At 45.1% G+C, this 15,736-nt stretch overlaps 1 protein-coding gene across 1 annotated transcript in view; it reads left to right on the top strand.

Moving 5' to 3' along the window:
* The window catches only part of OSBP (oxysterol binding protein), a 32,624-nt gene that overhangs the window by 15,700 nt on the left and 1,188 nt on the right, over positions 1-15,736 (top strand). The window contains exons 8-13 of the mRNA XM_037060463.1: positions 3,467-3,712; positions 3,974-4,094; positions 12,120-12,223; positions 13,593-13,688; positions 14,419-14,600; positions 15,411-15,637. Of these exons, the coding sequence (XP_036916358.1) occupies positions 3,467-3,712; positions 3,974-4,094; positions 12,120-12,223; positions 13,593-13,688; positions 14,419-14,600; positions 15,411-15,637 (976 nt within the window). The remainder of the gene's footprint in view (positions 1-3,466; positions 3,713-3,973; positions 4,095-12,119; positions 12,224-13,592; positions 13,689-14,418; positions 14,601-15,410; positions 15,638-15,736) is intronic.

Below are 15,736 nucleotides of genomic sequence, written 5' to 3'. Positions count from 1 at the left end.
TGTGAGCCTTGGGCAAATATGGCCACTATCTGTGCAGCCTGCAAGCTAGCAGTAGCTTGTCTGTGTTTTATTTTAAATGTATTGGAGTGATATTGGTTAATATTATATGATTGCTTTTGTATTTTTAAATGCTTGGAAAAAACAACAGGAGAATATTTCATATCATGAGAATTATATGAAATTTAGATGTTAGTGTCCATAAAGTTTTATTGGAACACAGTGGTGCTCATTTGGATTGCCTATTAGGGCTGCTTTCGTTCCACAGGAGCAGAGGTGAATGGTTGTGACAGAGTCCTGACAGCCCTAAAGCCTAAATGTTTACTTTCTAGCCTTGACCAAGAGAGCCCAGCCAACCCCGCCTTAAACAAATACTAGCTCCCTCATTCTCACGATAGAGTCCAGAAGGAGGTGGCTCGGGGCTGGACTCTGCAGTGTCCAGACCAGGTCTTTTCTGTCCTCTCCGTCTGCTGCCTGTGGCCTCAGTTTCTAGGTCGTGATGGCTGCTCACATTTGGGCAATCAGGGTCTCATCCCAGTTGGCAGGAAGGAAAGAGAAGAAGGGTGTGCTTCCTGGAATTGCATAAACCCTTTCACTTTGATCTGTTTGTCCAGGTCTTGGTTATCACATGGCCACAGCTAGCTGGGAAAGAGGTTGGCAATGAAGACGTCTATGTTTGGTGGCACCACCCAGTTAAAAATGCGGAGTCCTGCCTCTTATAGAAGGAAGGAAGACTGGGGAGTGGAGGGGGCCGTAGGTTCTGCACACAGCCAGGTGCGCACAGAATTACAGAAGGCATTCTCACACCCCACTTGTTGAGCAAGAGATTACTGGGGCTTGTGGACCAGTGATCACAGACTGAGTTCCTCATGGGCAGAGATTGTCTCATTGGTTTTATAACCTCGATTCTTCACCAGGGCCTGGCACATACACACACCATTCAGCAAATGCTGAGGCAATCAGTTAATTGGGTCTTGGAAAACCAATAGATTTATATGTAAGCGTGTAAGATTTCTGTTTAAAAAATGTTGACCTCCAGAAAAGGCCCTGAGTAAGCGCACCGTACTTGGTTCACTAGGGCCTGAAAGATGTCCCACTTGCCTGGTGTCCTGAAGGAAGTGCCGTGGGAGGTGGGCTGGAAAGGCAGGTCTTTGCAGCCTTGGGAATGCAGATCTTGCTTAGAAACAGCTTCTGAGAGTAGGTGACCTCTCTGTCCTCCTTTACCGTTAGTTCCTTGTTGACTCTGCCACTGGGAATGTGCAGTCCAGCACCTGTTTGCCTCCAGGTCTAGACCTTGCCCTTCCCTGCCCTGTGCTGTGTCACAGGACAGCTGGGAGCTCTAGGTTGTTTCTCCGGCTTCCGTGTCTGCTGGCATCTGGCCGGGCTCCACCAGTGCAAGGTGCCAGTAGGAGTTTACAGTGGGGGGGACCCCAGGGTACTTACAGGGGTTCTAGCTTCTGCCAGATGCCTGTGGCCTTTAGGTCAGGTAGTACCACTGCTGCTGTCTGTGCCTTCAGCTTCCCAGTGGCTGTGGCTTCCTGCTGATGCAAACCTCTAGCCTGTCTTTTTGGGCTGCCCAACTCTCCGTCAGCTGTGTCACTGTCTCCCTGATTCCCTCCACTGTAAATTCACAGGTTCATTTGTTCCCCTATTAGGCCTCAGAGTGATAAAACGACCAATATGAAAATCTGGGCACTTTTAGAGAAACTGGCTCCAGGAACAGTTGGGGGTCAGTTGTGTGTAGGTGTGAAGAGCCGTGGTGGCGTAAGGATGCAATGCGGCAGTGCTGCTGTGTCTTCTGGCCACTAGGAGACGATACCACCCATCCCCAGTTTTTCTCAGAATGTCTGGAAATATTACTTCACGTCACCTAAAATTCTGCCAATGAGAAATTTTGTTGGCGTAGTTAACAAGCATCCTCTGGAAAAAAAAACAATCGCTCAAGTCTTACCGGTCTTTTGCCCCTCTCAGTGTGCCGTTCCTGGTCACAGTGCTGTTCTCTTGGGGCCGGGGAGGTGGTTTGAGGGAGTGGTGCACTCTTTTGGTTGAGGGAGGGTGGATCCTACGTCTGTAAGAGGAGGACTCGGGTGTTGGTCCTGTGGCTCTGTGTTCTTTGGGAAATTTTCACGGAGAAATGCTTGGTATATTCCTCAGAGAAGAAGCAGGCTCTAGTATATTATTAGAATTGTACAAATGCTAATAAACAAACATAATGTTACTAATGGTTATCATTGGCTGATGGCATTTCAAGTAAATTTTTCCTTCAGACTTGGCTTTTAAAATTTGTCATAGTGGAAATTATAAAATATTTTATAATTGGGAGGACAGTAAATATGAGGGTGGCTCGGGGCTTGGCAGGTAGGACACTAGACAAAGATGCGGGGGAAAAAGGAGGTGGACCATAGGAAAGAAAAGTGTTGTTTTTGTTTGGTTTGTTTAACTGAAATGTTGCTTTAGTCTAGCTCCTTCCACTAGAAAGGAAATTTTTTTTTTCCTTCCTCTGTTCTCTGGATTCAAAATTTAGGCTAGTGAGATCTGGGTGTATTCAGCTGTATTACGGATTAAGTTAGCTCTTTTTTTAAAAAATAGCATTTTTAAAAATACTAATGTTATCTTAAATTCTAGTCAATTTAGAAGGTAACTTGTTTTTAAGGGGGAGACTGGGGAGACGACATGTCTTCTGTCCACTTCTCTGCACCCAGTGAGTAGTGTAGGCCCTGGCACACAGGAGGGCTCCGTGAATATTGGTGGGAGGAACTAATGAATGAACGAATAAATGAACAGCTTCTGCTGGGGAGAAGCAGGGGATGTTCAGTGGGTGAGAACCCTAAGTTGGCTTTAAAATTTGAAAGGGGGAAACATTCACAGCCCCCTCTTAGTTCCCATTAAAAGCAGCCCAGGTCCCAAATGACACCTGTCCAGTCTCAGAGCTGAGAAGTCAGAATCCTGGCCTGGTGTAGAACAGAACTGACACTTCGTGGTCATCTAGTCCAGGAGTGAAAGCGAACTTGTGATGTCTTCATTGCACTATCCAGGGCATGCCTGCACTTAAAAGTTACTACCCGTTCTTTCCTCAAGCATGCTAAATACCAACCTTTCTCTCTGGGTATACTTGTGCTGAAATATATTTCCTCTTTGATTTGTTCATTCAATACCTATTTGATGACGGTCTCCTGTGTGTGAGGTATTGATGGCTTTGCACGAGCAGTGATGAATGAAGAGCTTATAGTGAGTGATGTAAATGAAGACAGTGATGTGAGCCAGTCACTGACGTGAACAGTGGGCCTGGGAGAAGGGATTGCCGGCAGCTTAGAGCTCAGAGCTGCTCTACTGGGCAAAGGCCACTTCTCTTACCAGCAGTTTGCGTTATCATTGTGACAACTCAACATGTTTCTCCACCTGCAGGAAAATGAAACTGTCTCTTACAGATGTGTGGGCAAAGTTTTTATATCTGTTTTCTTTCTGACAGGTGAACTTTAATGAGCCCTTATCCATGCTTCAGCGCCTTACTGAAGATCTGGAATACCATGAGCTCTTAGACCAAGCTGCAAAATGTAAGAACTCTCTAGAACAGCTCTGTTATGTTGCAGCTTTCACCGTGTCCTCCTACTCCACTACTGTCTTCCGTACCAGCAAGCCATTCAACCCACTCCTTGGGGAGACCTTCGAGCTGGACCGAGTAGAGGAGAATGGGTACCGATCCCTCTGTGAGCAGGTAAAGGTGCCTCAGGACCGTGACACATTTCCTTTTTGGAGAAAGGCTTGATATTTTGCGTTGCTCTCTCCACCCTCGGGTGTCGTGTTTGCCAGATTTCCAGTCCCCGTCATCCCACCCTGCCTTCTTTTCCTTCAGGGCTTCCACCCTGCTGTGGGTGTAAAAATGCCAAGTATGAATTTCAGGTGCTCACCAGTTACTGGGCAGCACCTTTTCCTTCTCCCGTCTTCCTTCTGAATTTGAACCACTGGTTTCTTCAAGGTGAGTCATCATCCCCCCGCTGCTGCACACCATGCCGAGTCCATCAATGGCTGGACGTTGCGTCAGGAAATCAAAATCACCAGCAAGTTTCGAGGCAAATACCTCTCCATCATGCCCCTAGGTAAGGCCGCCGTCTCTGTAAGAGTTGGTGCTCCTGGAACAACAAGTTCTCTGGCACGGTCGGGGAGGGCCCTGGTTTAGGGGTCAGGAGACCGGAAGTCTGGTTTGGGCGCTGAACTTGACTAGTTGGCTTTGTGCGAGTCATTTAACTTCTCAGCTGTAGGATGAATGAGAAGGCACGAGACCCTAAGGACCCATCCAGTCATATTTTTTGTCTTCTTAGCTCTATTTAATGCATCTTTAAGTGCTATTTAAAAATATAAATTCTAACATGTCAAAAAATATTTCTCTCTCTTAACTGGTGTTTCTCCCATTACCCTAGCAGTCAGGTTCTCTGTAAATCAAAACTCTTGTGACTAAGAGGTTAGGTTTCTCAGCTACCCCTCCCCCTTCTCCTCCTTTTTCCCCTCTCTCTTCCTCTACCAGACGGGTTAGGTATTATTTATGTAACTGCCGAACCCCAGGTAAAATGAAACTTTATTTTAAAAGATCTTAATGGATTACAAGTTAGTTGTGCAGCAAGAACAAAGAGACCAGGCCTGGGAATAGGAACCCTACTCTGTGATGTTAGATAGGGAAGTGCCTGTGCTGTGAGGGATGTGAGATTGTTCGCAACGTGCAGCAGAGATTCTCAGCGCTCTGTGAAGTGAGAGCAGCCGCGTCGGGGCGTTTGTGGACGGAGGGTGAATGCTGGTCCGTAGGCAAAGCAGCACGAAGCCGATGGAAACCGAGCAGCTCTCAAGAGACAGTAACTACCTGAGGCCCTGCGGCTCTCCATCTCCTGGCTCTGGCCGGTCAGGGGGCCTAGCTGCAGGGCTTGCTTATGGCACTGTAGTCGTCTTTCATAGAGTTCTCTCAGAGACACAAAATATAACGGGGAGAGTGCGAACTAGAAGTCAGCCAAAACAAATCCAGGGCTGTGTGTAATCACAAAAGGAGAGAAGAAACTGGAGCGTTAATTCTGTCACTTCATGGTTAAAACGCAAAAGGCTCTGAGGTCTTCTTTGAGAAGGAGACCAAGTGATTTTGGTCTTGATCTTTACTGAAGACCTTTAAAAATGTTCTCATTGCTAAATTATCTTTAAAAAAAATATTTTACTTATTTATTTTTAAAGAGAGGGGAAGGGAGGGAGAAAGAGAGGGAAAGAAACATCAATCTGTGGTTACCTCTTACATGGCCCCCACTGGGGACCTGGCCCGCAACCCAGGCATGTGCCCTGACTGGGAATCGAACTTGTGACCCTTTGGTTCCCAGGCCCACACTCAATCCACTGAGACATACCAGCCAGGGCTTAATTATCTTTGAAGTTAATAATTTCAAAAGTATTAAGTTAGGAGTGGTAAACGCCTGGGATCTGCGTACCTAATTTTCATAACTAGGGCATCCGGGGCCACCTACAGGTCTGTAAAGAGACAGAGTATATTTAATTCTAGGGAGGGTTGTATCTATCTTTGAAAAGTAGCAATAAACTTCTTTTACCAGTGATGTGCTCTATGTTATAATTTGATTGATTAATCTGGAATTCTCTGAGGGGTAACCATATGAACATGGTCTAGTTGGTAGATCTAATTTTTTATAGTTAAAAAAATGTCTTTGATGGGATTCCATTCTTGTGGTTATTTGAGGATTCAGGTCACTAGGATGTGTTGTCTATTAGATATGGCTACCTCTGTGTAACAAGCATGGGAATGTAAGTGAACAACACCCAGATCTCAGCCTTTATAAGGAACTTGAATGAAGAATTGACCCAGTGACAGGAAACTGAACAGAAAAGTATAGAGTGGGATTTCCAGACATTAGCCCCGGGGATGGCTATATTTAATACTTTTGGATCAGTGACTTGGAAGGAGAGTCATGCGGTGAAGTTTTCACATTTGCAGTGGCGCCCAACTCCCAGAGGAGACACTGTCAGACCAAAAGATGTCACTGAAGAAAGATATATGAATAGGGTTGTGACTGAATAGGCAGATAGATGCTATTTTAAAAAAAGTTTTTTTATTGTTGTTCAATTACAGTTGTCCCTATTGTTCTCCCCTGCCCTCTCCCCACTCCCACATTCAATCCTCCTCCTTGTCCTTGTCCTTGTCCTTGTCCTTGTCCTTGTCCATGTCCATAGGTCCTTTACACAAGTTCCTTGACCGTCTCCCTCACCCCCATTATCTCCCTCTACCCTCCCCTCTGGGCACTGTCAGTTTGTTCTTTATTTCCATGTCTCTGGTTATATTTTGCTTGTTTGTTTATTTTGTTGATTAGGTTCCACTTATGGGTGAGATCATATGGTGTTTGACCCTCACCACTTGGCTTATTTCACTTAGCATAATATTCTCCAGTTCCACCTGAGCTATCTCGAAGGGTAGGAGCTCCTTCTTTGGCAGATAGGGGTTTTTTGAGGTGGTGGCAGGGGGTCTGAGTCTCCCTGTAAAATAGACTAAACAGTTTAGAATTCTTGCAATCTGGAAAAAAGAATGTTTCCAGAAAATACGATTGAAGTTTGTAAAATGGTAAAGACCATGAATTTTCTCACTAAGTACCAGGGTATTGGAACTAGGCTATAACCTTGAAGTTTAAAGAGATACATTTAAATAAGAACTTTTTCTTAGCCCTGGCTGGTGTAGCTCAGTGGATTGAGCGCAGGCCTGCGAACCACACAATCGCGGTTCGATTCCCAGTCAGGGCACATGCCTGGGTTGCAGGCCAGTTCCCAGCAGGGGACACATGAGAGGCAACCATACATTGATATTTCTCTCCCTCTCTCCTTCCCTTCCCCTCTAAAGATAAATAAATAAAATCTATTTAAAAAAGAAGTTTTTTAAAATGAGAACATTGCTTTATACTTCTGGAGTTCCCTAGCCCAAGAAGAGTCACAGTTTGAGAATATGAATGAAGCAACCATTCAGCCTGTTGATCTCTGTGTAACTGACACTGCTGGGCTCCGGGGACCTTGAATTTGGCCCTGAGCGATACTTTAGTCAAAAAGTCCCCCTCATGTATTTTGTCCATTCTTCCAGTTTCTAAGTTTTTTGGTAAGAGTGTTCAGTCCATGTACATTTGCTGTAATTGCTGGTTGGGTAGGGCCTGCATCTGCTGTTTCGTGTTTGCTTCCTGTGCATCCTACGTCTTTTTGGCTCCTCTGTTCTTCCATTAGTGCCTTCCTTTGCGGTAAGTGGATTTCTTTAGTTTATCGTTTTGGTTCCCTTGTTTTCTCTTTGACTGTATTTTTAAGAGGTACTTTCATAGTGGTTTTGTGAAAATATTTTGATCCTGGGAGTTACAATGAACTTCCAACAATCTAATGCAGATTCATACCAATTTAATTTCAACTGTGTACAAAAACTTTGCCAAGTATATGGATCTATTACCATTCCCCTCCTTTATGCTTTTATTTTCATAATTTTTACACTATAATTCTACCAACATAGTTTTGTAACTGTTGCTTTATGCAGTTTTCTTTTAACTCATACAGGAGAGAAAAAGAATTGCAAGCAAAAAAATATATTATGTTTATGTAGTTTCATTGCAGGGGTGTTTTTTTTTGGTCTCTTTATTTCTTAATGTACACTTAAGTTACTGTCTAGTATCCCTTCATTTCAGCCTGAAGGATTTAGTATTTCTTGGAGGACAGATCCGCTAGCTCTGCATTCTCTTAAGTTTCATTTCTCTGGGAATGTCTTATGTTCACTTTTGCTTATGAAGAACAGGTTTGCTGAATATAGAATTATTGATTTAACAGTCTTTTTCCCCCCAGCATTTTGACTTTGTTATCCCACCACCTTCTGGCCACCATAGTCTCTGATAGTCTCGTTGAGGGTCATTTATGTGCAATGCATCGCTTCCTCTTGCTGCTTTCAAGATTCTCCTGGTCCTTGTCTTTGAATAGTTTGATTATGATGGATTTCGGTGTGGTGCTCTTTGAGTTTATCCTACTTGGAGTTCATTGAGCTTCTTGGATGTGTAGATTAAGGTGTTTGTCACATTTGGGGAATTTCTGGCCTATGTTTCTTCAACTGCTCCGACTGTTATCACCACCTCAGGCAGCAGCTGTGTTAAACTGTCGTTTGCCACTGATGGATTTGGTAATCACCCCAGGGAAAAGGCTGTGAGAAGTGACCAGGTGCTGAGTCAGGTCAAATAGAGGTGAGCCTTGTGAGTGGGAGTTTACAAGGAGCCACCCCGCAGGTCAGGTAGTGACAGTTCTTTGAAAATGGGACTTTGGGGGAGTCCGTACTTGCTGGTGAAGTGTGGGGAAGTCCGTGCTTGCCCAGAAGTGTTTGCTAGGCTGCTTGCTGGGTTTCAAGGCCACTGGCAAGTCGGCAGTAGGAGGGCGGGAATAGAGCAGGTTAAAATGCCTGCCCCAAAGCTTGTTTTTCTTACTGAGATTCAATCATTTCTCCTGAATACATGCTTCTTAAATCATTGTAAGCCTTTGGTTAATTTCCAGAGTTCTGAAAAGTTCATTCTGGTACTTTCTGCTAGTGTTCTTGTTGATTTTGTTGAGGAGCAGATGTAGGGACGTCCTTACTACACCATCTGGAAGCGGCTATCTTTTCCTTCATATATTCATATGACCCTGCTTTCCCATCTTTAACTTAATGTCAGGTTTTCAAAACACAAATATTATATGCAGAAGGCAGTCATAGGACATTCTTTCCTTTCCATATCCCAGTGAGCTGGAAGGGACTCTGTGTAGAACACCAGGTCATCAGGGTGGGAAATAGGGTTATGGCGTTGGGCTACACGGATGTTCCGACCTTATTTTAAACTTCAGCTCTGGCAGTCTCTAGCTGTGTGACCTTGGGCAAATTACTTGACCTCTCAGAGCTCAGAGTTCTCATTGGTAAATGAGGATGTGGTTTATATCCTCATTTTATGTCTACATCCTAATGTCTGGAAGCTATGAATATGTCACTTTACATAAGGAAGTTTGTAGGTGGGGTTAAGCTAAGGATCTCAAGCTGGGGAGATAGTCCTGGATTATTCTCTGAGCTCAGCATAATCACGAGGGTTGCTGTAAGAGGGAGGGTGGAAGATCAGAGTCGGTGACAACAGAAGCAAGACACTTGAGTGGTGCTGGGAAAGGACCGCAGGGAACACGGGTGACCACGAGGAGCTGGAAAGGCTGGGAAACCGCTTCTCTCCTAGAGCCTGCGGAAGGAACACGGCCCTTCCGGCACTGCTGATCTCCAGAACTGCAGGGCATAAATTGTGTCGTTTTAAGCCACCAAGTTGTGGCAGCTGGTTCCAGCAGCAATAGGGGATCATAGTGCCTGCGGCTAAGGCCTCAACAGATGTTTGAGAGTCACTATATGCCAGAAAATAGTCTAGGTGCTGTGGGCACAGCGGTGAACAAAAGCCACAGTGCTCTCGTTCAGCTTGCATCCTTTTCTTAAGTAGACAGAAAAGTAAATATATAAATAATTTAATTCTGTATGTGGTAGGCCTTGAAGAAAGTAAAGTTGAGATAGGGTTAATGGAAAACGAGTGTGTGTGTCGTTCCTTGGATGAGGATAGTCAAGGAGAGTCTCTCTGAAAAGGTTACATTTGAGCAGAGACCCAAGGAACAAGACGAAACCAGCCAAGAGTTGATTTGAGGGAGACTGTTCCAGCCAGACAGAAGGCCCGAGGTAAAGGCCCTGAGTGGGCGGCAGGCGTAGTGCGTTTGAGAACCGCGAGGCCACAGCAGCTAGTTCCGAGTGAGCCGGCAGGGACGTGGAGGGGTTCAGGGGCTTTATTCCCAGTACAGTGGGAGGTCGTTGAGGGAGTTTTCTCAGTGTGGTAGTTGGTATGCTGTGTTTTAAACAGATCGTTTTGATGAGAGACTTTAAGGGGGCAAAAGTGGAAGCTGGAACACCAAAAAGAAGTGGTGCTGGAGAGTCCAGTGACAGGTGATGGTGGTGTAGACTGCAGTGGGGGTGGAGGAGGTGTTGAGCAAGAGATTACAGATGTGTTTTGAAGGCGGCTGTGAAGATTAATGAGGTGCTGTATGAAGAGAAGCTAGCACGGTGTCTGGTACACTGCAGTGCTCTCAGCAGAGCTGCTGTTATTGTTGTTAATGTTGTTGTCATCAGCAGCAGCACTACAGCTGCAGCTCCCGCGGCAACTTTAATCTTTTGTGCAAAAAAGGCACGCCTAAACCACAGTGTGTCCTTTTCACTAATGGTCATGCGGGGAGCTTACAGTTATACCATTACTGGAACTGACTGTATTATTGACCATACACACACACACACACACCCCTTATTTTGCTGTGTCTAATGTGCTCCCATGTATAATGCACACCCACATGTTTGTGTGCACTGTACATGGGATTATTACGCCCATGTATGTAATCGTTATACCCATGTACAATGCGCATCCTTATTTTTCCTTCAAAACTTTGAGCAAAAGTGCACTTCGTACATGGCAAAATGTGGTATATTTACATACGTATGTGTATATATATGATTTGAAATAATAAATATGTATATCTTTACATTTCTAATTATTTTGATTCTTCAGTCACTTCTGTTCGAACAACTAATTGATTTTGGTTTGGTATTCATTGGAGATTAGCTCAAAGGAATAGGAGAGGACTATATCTGAGTGCCTACTGTGTTTCGAGCATGTTACTGTGTGAATAAACAGACATATACAGCACAAGATGTGGTCACCCCAAGTTTACGAATAGATAAAACTAAGGCCTTGGAAAGTTGAACACTTGCCCGGGGTGTAGTGCTGTAATGCAGTTCTGACGCTAACTACCCAGATTAATAGCAACCACATAGGTTAAGAGCACAGTCTCCAACAAGTCTGCCCTCGCTTAAGATGCCAGCCACACGCTTGGAGGTCCCCAGGCCACCTGCACACAAATTCAGAGGTACCTACAACTCCTTCGGGTTCAATATTTTGCTAGAATGACTCACAGGACTCAGGAAAATGCTACACTCATTATTACAGTTTTTTTATAAAGGGTACAAATCAGGACCAGCCAAATAGAGACACACACAGGGTGAGGTCTGGGAAGGTCCTCCCATGCCCTTGCCCCATGGAATGGTGTGTTCACCAGCCAGGAAGCTCTGCCAACTTCCATTGTCCAGAGATTTTATTGGGATTTCATTATGTAGGCATGATTGATTGAATCATTGACCACATGATTGAACTCAATATCCAGGCTTCCTTCCCTCCTAGAGGGAAGGGATATTATTTCCAGGAGGTGAGGAGGTCCAGCCCTTATCAGGTAACTCAAAGCCCCTTCTCTCCAATTACATGGTTGGTCTTTCTGGCCTGCCCTCATCCTGAACCGTCTCATTAGCCGAAGCTATCTAGGGCCCACTGCGGTGACTCCTTGGCATAAACTTTCAAGGCCCCCATGAATAACAGAAACACTGCTGGCGCTTGGGAAGTTCCAAGGACTTCGAGGTTTCTACTCCAGAACCATGGACAAAGAGCAGACCAATTCTTTATTCTATAACACAGGGCCATACAGCTGATGAGTGGCGGAGCCAGTACTTAATTCAGTTCTGTCTGACTCCAAAGTTACGGCTCTCTCCACTCCTCCTTTTTTATTGTTAAGGCCCTTAGATAAGTGGTTTGCTTAAGGTCACCGAGCTGGTTACTACAAACAGGGCCTGGCCCCAGAATTAACTACCGACGCATGCTGCTTTGCACAATGCAATTTTATGTTTTTCATGTTGGGGCAGGTCTGACCTCCTCCTGTGGATTTTGCAGTAGGCATGGTGGGCACAGTTGAAGAAAAGTTGGGGTTTTTGCTTCATTTTTATTTCTGCAGTTGTACACAGTTGCTTTCTAGATGAGCTGTTTTCCGTGTTTGTCACTTAGTTATGTTTTATTCATAAATTTTAAAATTGAGTGAAACAGTTCAGTCAGTGCCTCCATCATTTACAAAGGTCATGAATTTTTTTTGACTTATTGTTTCCCATTTAAAAGTAAGAACTATGAAAAGAAGAAATCAGCCCATTGTTATTTCTAGCTAACATGGCCATTTCTTTAAATATTAGGCTTAATTTGTGTGCCTGTCTCTGCTTCCAGGCAGCATCCACTGTATTTTCAATGAAAGCGAGCACCACTACACTTGGAAGAAGGTGACCACAACCGTGCACAACATCATCGTGGGCAAACTGTGGATAGACCAGGTGAGCAGACGTGCCCCACCTGCTCCTGAAGCCCCAGGCTGTTGTCACTGGCTTATGAGTTTCTCCTAAGGGACTCACCTCAGGCAGTAGCCCACCCTGCCCTCCCCGAGGTTTTGTGTCTTAAATTAGTATTTATAAATGACCAACTTACAACCCTCAGTGACTACTAGGACTGTAGGGTCCTAGGATAAAAAAAATAGTAAACACGGCTTCCACTCTTCATCCTTCCATTATTCATTAGACATTTACTACCAAGCAGAGTACCAGGTCCTGGGGACACAAAGTCTGATGAAACATTGTCCTTCAAAGAGTTATCATTGGAGATAATGACATGAAAAGTATTTAACAAAATACTCTAGCACTGACCTGTGTGTCTCAGTTCATTGGGTATCATCCCACAAAGTGAGAGGTTGCCAGTTCAATTCCTGGTTTGTGCTTGTGCCTGGGTTGTGGGTTCAGTCCCCGGTCCAGGCACATAAAAGAGGCAGCTGATCAATGTTTCTCACATTGATGTTTCTCTCCCTTTCTCCCTCCTTTCCCCTCTTTCTAATAGAGTAAATAAGTCTGTTTTTAAAAAGAGTGGTTTGGCCCTGGCTGGTGTAGCTTAGTGGATTGAGCACGACCCTGTGAAGCAAAGGGTTGCCGGTTCGGTTCCCAGTCAGGGCACATGCCTGGGTTGCAGGCCAGGTCCCCAGTAGGGGACACATGAGCGGCAACCACACATTGATGTATCTCTCCCACTCTTTCTCTTTCCCTTCCCCTCTCTCTAAAAATAAATAAATAAATAAATAAATAAATAAAATCTTTATTTAAAAAAAAGAGTGGTTTGGGATTCAGAAGGTAGGAGGAAAAGGTGGTTTGGAAAGTAAATTATTATGTGAATATTAGTATATGTGCTGAAGAGCAAATTGTGCTATCTAACATTTGACAAAATTTTTTTTATTTTTAAAGATTTTACTTTTTAAATTAATTTAGAGAAAGGGGAAGGGAAGCAGAGAGAGGGGGAGAAAAACATCAATGCGTGGTTGCTTGTGTCCCCCACTGGGGACCTGGCCCGCAACCCAGGCATGTGCCCTGACTAGGTATCAAACTGGTGACCCTTTGGTTCACAGGCCCGAGCTCAATCCACTGAGCCACACCAGCCAGGGCACAATTTTTAGATAAAACATCATTTGGTCTTCATCCCAAGTTGGGATACCAAGGTTACAGAGGGATTCCATAGCACCTCAAGGTTGGCCAAGACCTGAATCTTAAGCAAAGGAGTGCTAGGATATAAGATTGAAAAGTAAGAATTATGAGGCATGGGGTTGGCAGATATTCAAGTCATCGAGTCTAATAAAACTAACCCATGATTCTTTTCATTTTATAGTCTGGTGAAATTGATATTATAAATCACAAGACAGGAGACAGTTGCAAACTTAAATTTGTTCCTTATAGCTACTTTTCTCGGGACATAGCAAGAAAGGTAAGAAAGTTGGAGTTATGATTTGTCCTTTTGGTGTGTACGCCTTAGAAAGCCTACTCCTTTGGGGCTGGGATGGACAGGCGGGTAGGGAGGGCGGGCGGGAGGTAGTCTGCATATATATATACATGTGATGATTCAGAAAAAACTCTGAAGAGGTGAAGGATAAAGTCAGCAAGAAAGGGGGCTATACTGCATTACTACCCCAAATCTTTCTTCTTTCTGGGAAAAGCAACAAGTAAGAAAGATCAAGAGCAAGTAAGAAAGGTCAAGAGCAATGAGAGACAAACAGGAAACACGGGGGCGGGTCTAACCAAAGGATTCCAGGGACAGGGCCTGGGCGCCGGGACCCTGCCGGGGAGCCTGGCAGGGGGTGTGCACTGCTCCGCAGGGCCAGGGATTTTGATGGGAGAGAGAGCTTTCAATCTGTGGCTCTCTCTGCACTCTGGGGAGAGGAAAATGCCGCAATTCTGAGTACTGCTCAGATCCTTTTCCTACCGAGTATTGTTGTAGCAAAAATCCCTGCACCACAATGACGATGAAACCTCCAACTCATGCTTCGCGTATTTTAGGCAGCCTAAGAGAAGGTAAATAATTTGATGACTCCGCAATGTTTGTCAGAACAGGACTGACCTAGTGTTTGCACTAGGACTTTGGTTTCCAGAAGAGCCAGGTGAGCTAGCCCACAGCGGCTGTGGTCCGTATGCCAAAGCCCTGCTTCCCATCCTTGTAGGTGACCGGGGAAGTGAAAGATGAATCGGGAAAAGTTCACTTTGTCCTGCTGGGGACGTGGGATGAGAAAATGGACTGTTTCAAAGTACAGCCCGTGACTGGGGACAACGGGGGTGATGCTCGACAGAGAAGCCACGAGGCAGAGGAGAGCAGGGTCACGCTGTGGCAGCGGAACCCTTTACCGTGAGTATCAGCACGCGTGCCGCCCAGACGCTCTGTGACCTCAGCCTGGGAGCGGTGCTGACGTGTCTGCCTTGCTTCCCACTGAATTATGTGAGGAGTTGAGCAAGAGAAATCGGAACCTTCAGAGAGATTGCCAGAGGTTGTCACTGTGTGGCTGGGGTCATAGCATACTTTATCCTGAAAGTTCAAACTAATCGAACAATATCTGCCAAGCCATGTTTGGTACTTTCTGTAGGTCCTTTGGATTGTGGCTCAGGTGGATATTCGTCTGTAGTTTAGAGCAAAACTATAATTTAGAGCAAAAATTTATGCAGAAGTGGCGAGAGGAGACAGATGCACACCACTTGTCAACAATTTAGCCAAAAGGCCCAGCGCCAATGTAAAGCTTCCTGAGATAATGTACAGGACTTTGGAAATAAATTAAAACAGAAGCCGTTTTTCTGTCATCATTTACTATGTTCGGTCTGCAGTAAGAGCTGAGATTATCTCAGAAAGAGGTTAAAAGAAAGGCAGAGGAAACAGGAATAAGGAATTTTCATTTATAGAATGTTTCCTCTTTCCTAACGAATGTCTCTCTACTTTCCCCTGAGTGCAGCACAAGCCCAGAAAACTGGGCCTGAGTGGTGCTGGGGGAAGAGGAGGAATGGTTCATCTCGGGTCTCCTAACTCGGGGGAGGTGCCATGGTTCGTGCGTCTGCCCATCCCCACAGCAGCCTGGTCCTCTCAGCAGCATGCTTAGTTGTGGCCCCATAACTAGCTGGGGCCCGGGCTCTGGCATGAGCCTATTTCTTTCTCATCCTTTGCTTTTAGGAAGAATGCAGAAAACATGTACTACTTCTCAGAGCTTGCTCTGACTCTCAATGCCGAGGAGGCTGGCACTGCTCCCACAGACAGCCGATTGCGGCCCGACCAGAGACTCATGGAAGAAGGGAAGTGGGATGAAGCAAATGCTGAGAAGCAGCGCCTGGAAGAAAAACAAAGACTTTCCAGAAGGAAGAGAGAAGCAGAATTTATGAAAAGCACAGCCAAAGAGGATGGTAACACACCTGCCCTCCTCTCGATTTCTTGCTGTTGGAGAATACATACCAATGTGTTAGGGGCTCTAACTGGTTCTTCTTTGCCCCCTTTCCCTTCCA

The sequence above is a fragment of the Sturnira hondurensis genome, unplaced genomic scaffold (assembly GCF_014824575.4).
Source record: "Sturnira hondurensis isolate 20B ecotype Veracruz unplaced genomic scaffold, ASM1482457v3 Scaffold0011880, whole genome shotgun sequence".
In the NCBI taxonomy this organism is placed as follows: Eukaryota; Metazoa; Chordata; class Mammalia; order Chiroptera; family Phyllostomidae; genus Sturnira; species Sturnira hondurensis.
The sequence above is the reverse complement of the archived record's forward strand: the minus strand, read 5'-3'. Positions and strand labels throughout refer to the sequence as shown.